Genomic DNA, 15,555 nt, shown 5'->3' on the forward strand with positions numbered 1-15,555 from the left:
AGTGTCTCTGACTCATTTGCCTGATTTTGGGTTGCCTCATCCAGGCTTGATATGAGAGTATGTGCCTAGTCTTCTCTTATTTTTTCAAGACAGGGTTTCTCTGTGTAACAGTCCTGGTTGTCCTGGAACTCACTCTGTAGACCAAGCTGGTCTCGAACTCACAGAGATCCTCCTACCTCTGACTCCCCAGTGCTGGGATTAAAGGCGTGAGCCACCTAGTCTTAGTGTAACTTGTGCCAGGTTTGGTTGATATCCCTGGGAGGTCTGCTCTTCTTTTTGAAGAGAGATGGAAGAGGAGTGAATCTGGGAGAGAGGGGACATGGACTTGGGCCTGGGAGGAGTAGACAGAGGGGAAACTTCAATCAGATGTAATGTATGATGGAAGAATAAACAATACACAAAAGAAATCTTCTGATTTAATGTACACATCTCTAGGTGGCTGTGGATTTGTACTCTGCATGACTAATATGTGGTTAGGCAATTCCACTCTTGCTGGCAATGTTTCAGAACAATTGATGATTGTCAAATTATGTAAAATTGTGTTTGCAACCAACAAATATCTCAAAGCCATGCTTAGCATCATGTATAAGTAAAAACTCCTCAAAGAAAAGAAAATGTCTTTAGTGGCTTAGAGCACCTTCTGCTCTTGCAGAGGACCTGGTTCAGTTCTTGCTACCCACATGGTGGCTCACAACCATCTGTAATTCCTATTCTAGGGCATCTGGCCTCCAAGGGCATAGGAATGCACATGGTTTACATGTATACATGCAGGCAACACACACACACACACACATTTCAAAATAAACAATTTTTAACTATTTCAGTTTGTCATAAGGATCACTCTGGCTTTGTAAAGGAAATTTGGAAAAGTTCTTTTCGTTACAATTTTTGGAATGGTTCCAGTTCTTCTTTAACTGGTTTGTAGAATTCAGCTGTGATCCACCAGATTCAGAACATTTTTACATAAATATTTTTGATTATACTAACTATACTTCCTATTTCTTCTTGATTTAAAAATTTTGTAGTTTGTATGTATTCAGAAATTTATCCTTTTCGTCTAGGTTTTCCAGCTTGGGGTATATAATCATAGTATTTTCTTAAGCTCATTTGAATTTCATTTCTAATGTCTCATTTTTCATTTCTCTTTTTTATATAGTTAGTTGTCAGTTCTTAGGTCTTTTTTCTTTGTTAGGCTAGTTAAATATTTATCAGCTATATACGTTTAAAAATCCAACTCAGGGGGCCGGAGAGATGGATTGGGAGGTTAAGAGCACTGGTGTTCTTCCAGAGGTTCTGAGTTCGATGTTCAGCAACTGTCTATAATGAGATCTTGTGCTCTCTTCTGGTAAGCAGCCAGAATGTTGTATACCTAATAAATAAATAAATAAATAAATAAATAAATAAATCTTAAAAAAAAACTCAGCTCCTTTGAAATTGATGTTCTTATTTTCATCACACATGCCCTCTCCTTTTATTTTTATTATTAATTATATTTTTTCATTTATTTTACATGCCAATGGCAGTTTCCCCTCCCTCATCTCCTTCTCTTCCGTCCTCCTGACTCACCTCTGCCCTCCCAATCCACTCATCCTCTGTTTCTGTTCAGAAAGGAGCAGGCCTTCCCTGGGTACCAACAAAGCATGGCATAATCAAGTTGAGGTATGACCAAGCTCCTACCATTGTAATAAAGCTGGGCACGGCAACAGAGTACAGGGAATAGGTTCCTAAAAGCTAGTAGTCCCACAAGTAGATTTAAATTGATTATCTACATTACTTTTTAAAATTCTTATTTTCATTTGTGCGTTAATCTTTAAAGTTTCCCTTCCACTGACTTTGAATTTGGTTTGTTGTTGCTTTGTTTTTAATTATTGTTTTTTGAAACTGTGTTGAGTGTAGCTAATCAATGTGTGCTTAAACTTGCATCTTTCTTCTCAATTCCAGAACAAAATGATGAGAAAATCTCTCTCCAAGAAGACGAGAAAGATGTGAGTTCTTCCCAAGAAAGTTCTAGTAAGGAGAGCCTTCATGATGAATATTGTGGGAACAGTCTTCTGCTTCCACAACTCCAGGACAATGATGGAAACTTTCAGAAATAGTATGCCTTGATGACCCTCAAATACTATAGTAAGTAATACAGACAAGCTGTCTTGCATATAGTATCCCTTGAGATTGCACAACTTTCCAAGTCTGTAATTTTTCTCTTATTTCAAAAAAAGTGACCAGTGACAGAAGTCCTACTTAGCAAGCTGTTTATCAGTGAATTAAGATTGGTCCTTTTTACATATTTTTGTATTTAACTTTTTACACATGTCACTCTCAGTTCCCTCTCCCTCCGCTCCTCCCCCACCCCCAATCCTCCCAACCCCTCACCCCCACTCCATCCCCCCCCTCCACTCCCCAGGGAGGGCAAGGGCTCCCATGAGGGATTTTCAGAGTCTGTCACATCATCCCCAGAAGGGCCTAGGTCCTTCCCCATGTGTCCAGGCTGAGAGAGCATCCCTCCACCTGGTATGGGTTCCCAGAGTTTTGCTTTGACCCAGGTAAGACTGGCGGCAGTAATTGTAGGTCACAGTTCTTCTAGAAGGAAGACAATGTAATCAGAAAAGGAGTCTGCACTGGTGCTGGTCCAGACAGACCTCTCTTTACCTACTAATTACTTTGGCCCCACTTCCTGAAGACTTAATGCATAATGGGCTTAATATATTTCTGAACAGAAGAAGCTGCATGGCTGCCACCCTACAGATCATCCAAGTGGATTTCCCTGAGGTGAGGCCATAGAGCCAGGGATACTTGGTGCAGGGCTGGATGGGACAGACTGTAGGAAGCTTTGTCTATGAGGACGTGTATAGTAATGATAATGCTAAATCTTGCTCCCAAAAGCTATTGTCCTTGAATTTGAGCAACGACAACATATACTGGCTAGATGGCCTGTCTGAATTAGTAGAGAAGGCCCCCAAGTCAAGATTCTGAACCTTTCAAAAAATGTGGTAAGAGAACTCAGATCCACCTGCCTCTGCCTCCTGAGTGCTGGAATTAAAGGTATGTACCACCTCCGCCTGGCTCTACTTGGCTTTTTTTAAAATTCAACTTTAGTTTTGGCTAGCCATCCCTTAGCCCCTCTATCTCTTAACTCCTTCCAAGCCTCATTTAAATTGTTGGATCCTCATTATTCTCTCCCATACTTCATTTAAGAACTCTTCCCCCTTCTCATATAATGACCTTTCTCTAGTATCCTGGCCTCTAGAGATTTAAATAAACAAATTCAAAGCTAAGGTCTACCTATGAGAAATGGCATATAGTTTTTGTCTTTGTAGGTCTGGGTTATCTCACTCAGTATATTTTTCAGTTATATCCATTGTCCTGAAAATTACATACTTACTTTAATTTTTCTTTATAGCAGGATAAAATCTCTCTCTCCATATATATGTATCTCTGTACTGGGATATGACATTCTTTCCAAATGTACCCAGGAATGGTGTAGGTGAGTCGTATGGTGTTTCTGGTTTTAGCTTTATGAGAAACCTCCACTCTGATTTCCAGTTTCCATAGTGGCTTAACCATTTTATACTTCCTCTAACAGTGGAAAAGTGTTCCTTTCTCTATATCCTCTCCAGGATAAAACAACTGACAGAAACTGCTGTTGAAGATACAAACATATGTAGGGATTTAAAGACAACTTAATGTAAAAGTGTTACTATGGGAAAAGGTAATGGTACTTTGTGTATATTTCCATGGCCAATAAATCCCTGAGGCTGCTTTGAATGGACATATCCAGTGTTGACCACTACCACTTACTGTCTTTTCTTTCTTTTTTTTTCTTTGGACTGTTTTTAGGGCCCTACACTACATAGATTTGCATCTTGTTTTCTGGGTTCTGAAGATGGTCTATTTATACTGAGCATCACCACCTATTCCTTATGGGCCAGACATTCCCTCCAAAAGTTAATCTCCTGCCTAATAACATGATCAGGTTTTCTGGTAATGTAGATTGTGGAGTGAGTAGTTAAAGGAATCCCAGAAACCTGTCTTTTAAATATAGAGGGGAAACCATCTACTTTTATTAATGCAATTTCAAAATTATAAACATACCTAAAACAGGAAAAATTCCTGTCACCATATAGCAGACCATGATCAACAACTTGGCTTAGGGTTGAGTTGTGTAGGACTGATGTGCTGGAGCATTTCTAAGAACATATGGTATACACATTTGAAACACTTTCTGATTCTAATTATTTTAATCAAATTTATTTTAAAATAGATAATACAAACACTATACCCAACATTAAATTTCAAGAGTTTACATAATTACAGATTTTCGGGGCCAGAAATATGATGGATCAAGTTTGCAAGGAATCCACACAACCAACAGTAACTGGTGTTGCTTCATGGATACAACCAACAGTAACTGGTGTTGCTTCATGGATACAACCAACAGTAACTGGTGTTGCTTCATGGATACAAAAATCTTTTGGTATCCCTTCTCTTCATTAAGAATGTAGTTTTCCTTGTGCCCAGATTAAATCCAGGCCATTGCATCTTTAGGTGGTGAGGTCATTCTGGGGAAGGGAACTCATCTGCACAGTCAGTTAATTATTTTTCTCCACTATTGTTTTTCCTATATCCTTATCTTATGTTATATAATACTATTTCAAAACAATAAATATGCCAGGTAATAAGAACAAAATATTCAAGATAGCAATAAGAAAAATAAAATGGGAGACTAATAACGATCTGGCAGCAGAGGAGTTTCCCCTAGGCTCTCTGGCTATACCATACATTTTATATAAGCAATATTTACAGGTGCGTCACTAGAGGATTTTTCTTGTAAAGGGAACAGTTTAGAATTTGTTGGAGTAATTTAGAACTTTTATTCCAGACTCAGCATTGAAAATTCCGCACCCCTCTCCATTTTCTACCTTGGGTCCCTCCCGTACCTAACCAGTCCACTTTGGTGGGCTGTGGAGTTTAATGACACACGTATAAACACTAGAATTCTTTGCTATCCTTCCGCGCTGGCAAGCCACAGCTTTTTCCCTGACGCCACAGCGTGAAAACCGCACGAACGATATGCAACAGAGAGACAACGGAAAGACATGGTGAGGTTGGTGAGAGGCACTCCTAAGAAGGAAGCTAATACAGACACTGGGCAATAGTCTGCTTCCCGATGTTTGGCTCTGTTTTCCCTAGTTTGGCACCAAAACGTTAGTGTCGCAGTGGAGAAATGGAGCAATCTATGACTGGTAGTATCATTCCACCTCTCTAAGCCGGATCTTCTTAAACCACTCTAGCCCCTCCCCCTGCAGGCTTCCGTAAAGTGACGTAGCCACGCCTAAGGCGTCCCGGCGGATGTAGGCGGCTGTTTAGTCGTTTCTAGAGGGTTCCCGAGGACCCTTAGGAACTGGAGGAAAGATAGAGTGCCGAAAATAGAGTGCCAAAAGGTGATGGTAGTTTGTTCATCATGGCTCTTCGTCTGCTAAAGTAAGCAACTTGTCCTGAGTCCCAAGTGCACGGCCAGCCCCTAAATCCTGTCGCCCCCTTGTCTCTGCTCCCTGCTCCTGACTGCCGATTGCGTTTGCCTGCCTCCTTTTATGTAAAGCAAGACACCTCTGGAGATGCGCACCTAAGAAAACGGCCTCGATTCAAGCAGAACAGGTTTGTAAGAAGAAAGGCATTGCCTGGGGCTATGACTGCGGGTTCTGAGATTAGTGCGGGATGTGTGACCTGGTTTTAGGAGGTGGTGTTGATAACAGAGAGGGAGACGGGGGTGGAGGGAGACGGTTATAAAATGCCGTCTACATTCACTTCCGACTACGTTTTGGAGGGGAGGTGGATGTAATCAGCATCCATTGGAGATATGGCGTACTTGTTAGAGGAAGCAGGCCTGCCTTTGCTGGTGAGGGCAATTGTCTGAGGAACCTTGCGAATCAGGGAGGGAGTATACAAAGAGTTTATAAATGTGAGGACATGTACGTCTTGGAATCGAAGATTGTTTCATGTTCTGGTTGCTTATCTGACCGTGAATTAACTAACCACAGCTTGCTCGCTGTTTTCATTTGCCTTGGGGCTATCAAACATTTATTTGTGTAGATAGATGTGCTGCCAAGTTCGCAATTTTCCACGTTTCATGGCATCAGATAAAAACGGGAGAAGACAAGATAAACTGCCCTGGTTTCTGTATAGTGGGAAAACTCCAAGAATAGGTAGGAATCTAGAGTAATTTCTAGATCTCTTTGCTGGCCTTTCAGATATGCCCTCCATTACATAAAAACCTGTAAGATAATTAAAATGATACTTGTCATTCTTTTCCCAGCTTCCTGTTATTGTCAGGCATTTCATCCCTACTGACACCACTACGACCAAGCAGGGATGCTTTAGTTGTCTTCATGGAAATTTTTAGGCTTTAAGGACATAGCAGAGGACTGGAGATTTGGGAATGGATGGCATCTAGGGGTGGCAAAAGAAAAGAATTCAGAGAACTCTTTGCTGAGCAAGTATCTGTATCCAGAAAGTGTTTATTCCTTAGGTGCTGTTTTCTAAAATAGACTCGTTGCTGATGTTCTCCTATTTGTGGATTTCCATTGGTACACATATTAATAGGTTTGTATAACTGTTGACTGCTGTGAAAATTTGTAAATAACCCAACTTGAAACTAGGAAATAATGAAGAGAAACTTGTTTGGTTTCTCAGGTTGGTGTAAAAATACAGACCCAAGAACCACTGAGACTAGAAAATTGCATCCTTCTGTTTTGTTAGGTTATCAATGACACCTATTTAGTCTGTGGATTTCCTTAGGAGTCTTAGTATACTTGGGAGATAGATACAGGATGCAAATATCTCGCTTTCATGCCCTCTTCCTTGTCCTGCTCTAATACTTCGTTATTAACTAATTTTCACTAGGGAATTACCAGAACAATCACTGAAGAGGAAAATGGTGGGCCATAAAGGAGGAGGAGAAAGTTTTGAAGATGAGTAATGGGATGAGAGGAAGATCGGGCAGCAAGGGAAAAGCTAGACAGACTATCAGAAAAGGCAAGAATAGAGGTTAGGAACCAAGGTCTGTATCCCGAGACCTTAGCTTCTCTGTTTTCTTTATCTATAGGTCTACCAGATCTGCTACAGGACTTGTTGCCAGTGGAAGCAAAGAAAAGAAGGAGAAAATTACTTCACATCAGTGCAGGTTTGTATGAATGTGGGGACTCCTTGAGGATGGAATAGTAAAGATTTGTTTGGCTCTGTCCCAGGTCAGGAAACAGCCTAAGGATTCTGCAGCCTTTCATGGCCATCTAGCTTTCTTATTTTCCCTGACCTTACTAGTGTCTGGAAAGACAGTTGGTAGCACGTGGAGGTGTAGACAGTGGGTGAAATGAAAGAAGGAGTTTACTTCTCTCTCATAGAGCACTGAATTTCCATACTTAAATTTCTCTGTGCTAATCGGCATGAGGAGAAAAAAAAACTGGAAGAGACTTAAAGCCCCATTTCCTTCCTCCACCCCTAGGTCCAACTTCAGTGACAGATCTGGTGGCCTTGGAGTGGCTGAAGACCACCACCCTCCACAGGCCTGCGCCCAAGCACAGCTATCCTTCTTTTTCTTGAGTGAGATTCCTCAGCATGCTGTTTACATAATTGGCAGAAACTGTAGTTGCAAAGGGGGCTGAATGACTACTGGACTTTATATGAAAACACCATCTTTCAGGCAAGGCTGGGATAGGGGCATATTATTTGGCTTTGCCTTTATCTTGAACCATGATTGGCTCTACAACTAAAGCAAAAGCTAGAGAAGAGTCTGGGGCTTCCTTGAAACCTGGAAGCAAAAGCCTTGCCAATGCTAAAGAAAAAGCTAAGAGTCAGACCAAGAAAGTGGTTGCAACAGAACTAAAAGAATTGGGGAGCCAGGCTGAGGCTAGGGATGAAGCAATGGCCAGGACACAAACAGTGACTCGCACTGAGCCTGAGACTGTGACATGGAAAGTAAAAAAAAAGAAAGACAGGACTAATACTGGAGTCAAGGATCATACTAAGATAGAGCTCTGGGCAGAGCCTGCGTTAGTTCCTCACACCAAGGCAGATGACTTGCCTATGTCTGTGGTCATTACTGTAACCAAGTCTGAAATCAGGGTTGACACTGGTATTGAAGCATCTGTCAAGTACTCTTCCAAGGCTAGTGATACGGGCAGTATGAAGCACATACCAGAGAAAAAGAAAGAGACCCTTGTCAGATCCGGGACTGGGGACAAGGCTAGTATTGTCATCAACACCACTGATGAGGATGAAGAATATGTGTGCTCCTGGTTTTGGACTGGAGAAGAGCCTAGTGTAGGGTCCTGGTTCTGGCCTAAAGAAGAAACACCTCTTCAAGTTTATCAGCCCCCACCTAAGGTTGAGAAAGAACCCGAACCCACAGACAAATTTGACTTTACTTTAAAAAGAAAAGCAGCAGCATGGGCAAGGGGCAGGTTTATTGTCCTAGTCCCAGTTGAGGAATGTGAGCAATCTTTACCCCCAGAAGGGAACTGGACTCTGGTTGCGACCTTAATTGAAACTCCTCTGGGTATTCGACCATTGACCAAGATCCCACCTTTTGAAGGACCTTACTTCCAGACTCTAGCTGAAATAAAAAATCAAATCCGGGAAAGAGAGAAGTATGGACCCAATCCAAAGGCCTGCCGCTGTAAATCGCGTACCTTTAGTTTAGAGCCTATAGAGTTTGATAAGCTTGTTGCCCTACTTAAGTTAACTAGGGATCCTTTTATTCATCAGATAGCTACAATGATAATGGGCATCAGCCCTGCTTACCCATTTACTCAAGATATCGTTCATGATGTTGGTATTACTGTTATGATTGAAAATTTTGTCAATAACCCGAATGCTGAAAAGTACTGTAGAACTTTAAATGTGAGTGCCAGCGCTGACACTTCTGAAGAAGCAAAAGACAATGAAGCACATGTGGATAAGGTTTGTAGGGACATACTCTCATGTCCTTTGAACTGCTCGGTACAAGTGGAGGAGCTGAAACTGTTAGCGAGTCTGAGTATGAAATTTGAGTATCACCATGTGATTATCAATTATGTTCGCTATTTCATTACGATGTTAAGCAAAGGAAGTGTCAAAATCAAGTTTCAGATTTTAAGAGTCATTCTGTATTTGTCAAAAAACCAAGCCAATACAAGAGAGCTGATCAGTGCTGAAGTGTTGTCGTCACTGATTGCTCTGTTTCACAAGAATGAGTCAAAGGCTAATATCCTGCATATCATCAACATATTTGAGAATATAAATTTCCAATTCAAAAAGAGGGCAAAGCTGTTTACCAAAGAAATGTTCACTAAGTCTGAGCTTATTTCCATATTCCAGGAGGCAAAACAGTTTGACCAGAAACTCCAAGACTTGGCAGATCACAGTGACCCTGATGTGAGAGATAAAGTTATCCGGTTAATACTCAAACTCTGAATAGCTGTATATTCTCACAAAGCCTTGAGCATTTCTGTCTTTCCAGTGTAAATCTAATGTATATTGTAATTATAAATTTGATACTTATGCTCTCTGTGTTGAGGGAGGCAATCTTATGGATGCTAGTCATCTTGAGAGATTGAACACTTGCTGGTGAGATATTTTTGGAATTTCTGTAATGTAACCCCATACTGAACCTATTCGTCCTAAAAAAGCTATATTTCTGTGCATTATATTGATATGAGTGTATTTTCGTATTCCGTTTGCGTGTTTTTAATAAAGTTGCATGCTAAAGCTGATGAAAATATTGTCCTGGTTCTTCAGTTGAAATAAATGTAGTCAGAGATGAACAATGTAAAGATAGCCATGATCACTTTCTGTCCAGTTACCGGTGGGGGTGGCACAAACAAACAAGTTCACAAATTGGCAGATCTTTTGGTTTCAACATGTTCAGGGAATACAATAGATCAATCTGGGACCAGTAAGATAGGACTATGCTTTTGACTGTCTGGAGGTTGTAGGTGGCAGGGTTTCAAGTGAGGAATGGTGCTGTAACCTGACAGCTCTGGGGAGGCGGGTGGTGACAGACTTAGGTGGAGGAGAACACAGATGCCTTCATGTCCTCTGAGTCCAAGAACATGTACTTACTCTTTCACATCTGATGTCTCACCAGGATGCCTTGAAGTTTGTAATCCCCAGAGAATCTCTCCTTCGCAGCCTATTCAGTTACATTATGGACAATTGTGGGAAATGCAGTTCCAAAGGGACACAGCAACACTGTATCCTTATTAGCACCCTCCCTCTCCAGGAATACCAGATTTATTACTTCCAATGAAGTTTTCTGTCCCTGCAGTCCTGGGCCTCACAGGAGGACTTGGGATCACCTGCAGAAACTGATTATTAATATCACCTCCTCTATTTTGGTGGTTTTTGGTTCTCATCCTTACTTTTGTTTTCTGGCCAATTCTTTTGCCTTGGCCATTTTTACCTATTCTTGATGGCTGCCCCTTTTTTTGTGCTGATTGATAAGGGACAGGGCATGACTGTATGTGTGACACAGCCACAGAATACCAAAATCCTTTAGTAGTATGTAGTTAGTAAGAAATGAATTTCCCTATTCTCACTGTTTACTTATTGTTTGCAGCCTCCCGTTTATATAACAAAAGCTAGTTTTCAGAGCAGTGGGTTATGGCAGAACAACAGGTACAGATTGGGATCTGATCCTGCCTTTGCCTCTCCTACTCCCCAGATCCTTTGCTATTTCTATTCTTAATTGCCCAATATTGGGAATTATAGAGATTATGATCTCTGGAGCAGTGTGTGTGTGTGTGTGTGTGTGTGTGTGTGTGTGTGTTTGAGTGTGTGTGCGCGCAAGTGCACGCCAGTGTGACTATGATATTTCTTTTCACCCACCTTTTCCAATAAAAATATCAATGTGCTAGAATATATCCAAAGTTTTAACAGCTAATTGTGGTTTAATTTTTATGAAGGTTAGATGTGAACCTATTTTTCATATTCCTAGGAATAAAAATGAAGGATAATTGTCCATATTTATGGATTAGCAGGAGGAAAGCAGTGGGTTTTTTCTTGCAGTGTACCACTTTGATTTAGAAGATTTTTGAAGTTCTGTGTAACTGTTTTTAATCCACAGATCTACCCTAGCGTATAACACCAGCTGTGAGAACTTCTCTCAGTGGAGCTCTTCACAGTGCAATCGGACCAAATCCTTTGGAAACATTTCATATCTCAAATGCCCTGTGGAGTACACACTTAATCAGTTGATGGCTTGGAATTGCCCAGTATCAGCTAAGGAGAAGGGTGAGTTTGGGATATGTGTATATATTGGTGCCAAAGAAAGCAATCAGTCTTCCTGCCTGAGTGGTAACTTTGAGAGTCAAAAATCTCTAGGTTTCTGACAGCTGCCATGACAAGGGTTAGCTCTTGAATCCCAGACTGATGGCTGAGAGGCCAGCATGGGACTGATCAAGACCCCCTGAATGTGGGTGTCAGTGAGGAGGCCTAGGCAATGTATGGGGCCTTGGGTAGTAGATCAGTATTTATCCAGGGTATACAAATGGACTTTGGACTCCCATCCACAATGAGAGATGCACTCTTACTCTGGACTCTTGGGGGAGGGTCTAGGCCTTGTCCTGAATGAAATGAAATGGACAACCCCATGGAGGGCCTCACTCTCCCTGGGAAATGAGGGGATACTGGGGAGGTTGGTGCGAGAGCGTGGGAGGAGGGGAGGGAAAGGGAGAGGGACCTGGGATTGACATGTGAAGCAACCTTGTTTCTAATTCAAATTTAAATTTAAAAATAAAAAAATAATAAAAATCTCTAGGTTTCGACGTGTCACCTATTGATGTACACTTTAGTTTTTTCAACAGTTAGACGATTATGACCAGTGCTGCAATGAACCTGTTGGAGTCCCCAGTTTCTTTTGCATATGCACTTAAAAGTAAAATTGCTTGGCAACATGATGCTAATTCTGTTTAGCTTTTGAGGAATTTCCAAACTGTTTTCCACACTGGATTTTGCATTCCTATCATCAATATACGATCATTTGAATCCATCTATATCTTTTAAAATACTTGTTATTTTCTCTACTATTTAAATATTCCTTTTAAGAGATATATAAAAACATGAATTTATATTTTAATGGACTAATATGCTGTATTTTAGTATATGTGTAGCTTTTGTACTTTTCAAATGGGGTTAAGCACATTCATCTCAAGCATTTATCTTTTCTTGCTGCTAAAAACTCTAAAAGTCTTTTCTTCCAGGTTTTTGTAATATAGTGCTTTATTGTTATGTATAGTCAGATACCCTACGATATAGGAACATACCAGAACTTCTAGTTACTAATGAAACTCCTTCATATTCTCCCTAGCTTTTTATAATAATAATTCTACTCTCAAGTTTTTGAGAACAACCTTTTCAAATTGCATGTATGTGTAGATGGTAAGGCATTTGTGTAGTGAGAGATCTTACTATGTACCTGTGACGCCATGCATAGTACATATGGTAAACAGCAAGATCTTTGACTACACATTTGTCTTTCTGTGCCTGGTTTGTTTCACTTAACACACTGATCTCCAGTTCCAGCCCTGTTCTTAGGAATGGAAGAATGACTTTTGTGACTGAATAGTATTTTATCTTGTACATGAACCACACCTTTATCCATCCATCAATTTTTGAATACTTAGGGTTTGTTTCTATTGCTTTTTTTCTTTTGGTTTTTCGAGACAGGGTGTCTCTGTATTGTTTTGGAGGCTGTCCTGGCATTCACTCTGTAGACCAGGCTGGCCTCGAACTCACAGAGATCCGCCTGCCTCTGCCTCCAAAGGGCTTGAATTAAAGGTGCGTGCCACCAACACCTGGCTGTTTCTATTTCTTAGCTATTGTGAATTATAATACTGCATTGAATATGTGAGTGCAGATGACTCGTTAGTATGCTAATTTAATTTCCTTTGGAAATATACCTAATAGTGGGATTTCTAGATCTTATGGTAGTTCTATTTATATATATTTTAGGGTCCTCCATACTGTTTTCCATAGTGTGTATATTAACTTGTATTCCCATGAACAGAGTAAAATATTTTTCTCCATAGTTTGTCTCACCAGCACATTTTATTTTTAATCTTTTAATCTTTTTGATTATAGTGATCTAATTGGTATAAAGTGGCATCCCATTATGCTTGCAATTATTGCTAAAAGGTTACTGGTATAGAACATTTTTTTTTCATGTACCTGTTATCCACTTGTATGTTTGTCTTCCGCTATATTGTTCATTTCTAAAATGTGTTTTTTTGGAGGATTTTCTGAGATTTTTTGCAGTTCCTACTATAGTCTATATGAGACCCTTGCCGGATGTATGAATTGCAAGTATTTCTACCATTTGGTAGCTGTCCCTGTACTCTGTGGTTTCCTACATTGTGCAGAAACATTAGTGTGATGTCAGCCAATTTTAGTTTTTATTTTATTTCTTGTGCTTTTATGATCCTTTCCAAAATTTCCTGTCAGTTCTGGTGTCTTAAAGCATTTTTCTACTTTTAGTACTTTCTTCATTTTAGATCTTACCTTTAGTCCTTTAGTATATTTAATATATTTTACTTTTTTTTATAACTGGTGAGTGATAGTGGATTTTTGTAATTTTCAAGAGATTCTTCTGCCTGTGGCTATCAAATTTTCCCAGCATCATTTATTACAAAGCCTGTTCTTTCTCCATTATATATTGGTCTGTGTGTACTTTTTTATGTCATACCATGATAATTTTTTAAAAACCAGTTTAGCTTTGCAGTTTGTTTTGACGTCAGGGACTATAGCTCCTCCTACTTTGTTCTTTCTATTCAACATGTATTTGGTTTCTTGGGGAGTTTTGTGTTTCTCTGTGATTTGTTACTGCATTTTCTAATTATGTATAGAGCATCTGTAGTGTTTTTGTAGGGATTGAATCAGATTTATAAATTTCTTTTGCTAGTACATTTTTACAATGTTGTTTTTCCCAATTCATGAGCACAGGCATCCTCTCATATTTTTACATCCTTCTCAATTTCTTTCATCAGTGTTTTATATATCTTACTATTGATATATTTTACATATTTGGTTACATTTATTTTTAATATTTTACTTTTAGGTATTATAAATGGAATTGCTTTCTTGTTTTTTATTTCAGATAATTTTGCATGCTAATTTTACATTCTTCAACTTTGCGGAATGTACTTGCTCATTCTAATAGTCTTTGTTTGTTTGTTTGTTTTTGATGGAGCTTTTGGTTGTTTCCTATATATAAGATCATGTTATCTCTGAACAGAAACAGTTTGACTTATTTTTCAACCTGAATTAATGTTTGCCTGTTTCTCTATCCTTATTGCTCTTGCTAGAATTTCTAGCACTGTATTGAATAAAAGTGGTGAGAGCGTATCTCCCTCTTGTTCTTGGTCTTAGAAAGAAAATTTTCAACTTGTTTCCTTTGACTTTAATGTTAGCTATCAGCTTATTATAAAGGTGTAGTATTATTATTATGGTGTAGTATATCTATTCCCAGTCTTTCAGTTCTGTTATCATGAAAGGGTGTTGAATTCTATCAAGTGTATATTCCACACTGATGTGATCATGAAGTTTATAGTCCTTCATTTTGTTGGTGTGGTATCTCAGTTTATTAATTTGAATAGATTGAACCATCTTGCATTTGTGGACTAAATCCCACTTGGTCATAGTAAATATGTTGTAAGTTTATTTTGCTGCTGTTTATTGAGGAATTTTTTTCATCTGTATTGGTTAATCATATATTGGCCTGTAATTTTGTCTGAGTATTACTGTCTAGGTAATGATGACCTCATGGACATGGGTTTAAGCCTACAGAAAGAAAGCCTTTGTTAGCCAGCCGGCAACTGCACTGGGTGTTCAGGATCCCAGTGTGGCCCTGAATCTTTCTCAGGGTGAACTTTTAAGTACAAAACCCATGTCCTGGATTGACATACTTCAGTTAAATGTTAGCTAGAAGGAGAATTACAGAAGAAAAAAAGCAAGGTTAGTTCATTTAGAGACTTTCCCAGAGCTATGGACTTTGATGGATTAGGTCTTTGTTTTTGTTTGGCAGGTGGTGCTGTCTACAAGCTGAGTTTTATGGCCTGAGTAACACTTCCATGATGGAGTCAGTTGTCCTAAGGCTGGAGGGGCCTACTAAGTTCAGGGCCCTGTTACATTCCCCACTAGTCTTAGTGAATGAGTCAAATCATGGACTTACCTTGCTCTAAAAACGTGTAGTTCATCCTAAGGACCATTAATTTACTGAACTGAGACATAATTGGCCATGGCGTTTAAGATACAGGAACCCACCATTAATCCGATCAGAATGAGAATTAAATGCCCAGTCGGTGCTGATGGCAGAGTAGTTAGCCAGGGGGACCAAGACAACAGAGACTGCTACCAATTATTTGATTTATGCCTTTGTCTTTTTCTCCAACTATACCAAGACTTTTTTCTTATTACTCATGATCATTTAGCATAGAAACAACAGTTTTTTTCCCCAAAGCTATAGATAATTTCCTTTATCTCATGAGAAGTCTAAGCCTCTCCAATTTTGTAGGATCATTTCTGCAAGGT

At 39.6% G+C, this 15,555-nt stretch overlaps 2 protein-coding genes across 7 annotated transcripts in view; both read left to right on the forward strand.

Moving 5' to 3' along the window:
• The first annotated feature begins 5,589 nt into the window (after positions 1–5,589).
• Positions 5,590–9,743, forward strand: Armcx5 (armadillo repeat containing X-linked 5). Its single transcript, XM_005072477.4, has 3 exons — positions 5,590–5,652; positions 7,100–7,177; positions 7,496–9,743. The coding sequence occupies exon 3, from the start codon at positions 7,744–7,746 to the stop codon at positions 9,442–9,444; it is 1,701 nt and encodes a 566-aa protein (XP_005072534.1). The 5' UTR covers positions 5,590–5,652; positions 7,100–7,177; positions 7,496–7,743; the 3' UTR covers positions 9,445–9,743.
• Gprasp1 (G protein-coupled receptor associated sorting protein 1) overlaps positions 5,591–15,555 on the forward strand; it is a 60,832-nt gene continuing 50,867 nt past the window's right edge. For all 6 annotated transcript variants that reach the window (XM_040744416.1, XM_040744414.1, XM_040744413.1 and 3 more), the window contains exons 1-3: positions 5,591–5,652; positions 7,100–7,177; positions 11,096–11,262. The gene's annotated coding sequence lies outside the window, so the exon portion shown is untranslated. The remainder of the gene's footprint in view (positions 5,653–7,099; positions 7,178–11,095; positions 11,263–15,555) is intronic.

This window comes from Mesocricetus auratus, unplaced genomic scaffold, assembly GCF_017639785.1.
Source record: "Mesocricetus auratus isolate SY011 unplaced genomic scaffold, BCM_Maur_2.0 Super-Scaffold_100003, whole genome shotgun sequence".
NCBI lineage: Eukaryota > Metazoa > Chordata > Mammalia > Rodentia > Cricetidae > Mesocricetus > Mesocricetus auratus.

What these genes read in the sequence shown, in the direction of transcription:
- Armcx5 (XM_005072477.4), top strand. Translation starts at nt 7,744, where the DNA reads ATGATTGGCTCTACAACTAAAGCAAAAGCTAGAGAAGAGTCTGGGGCT.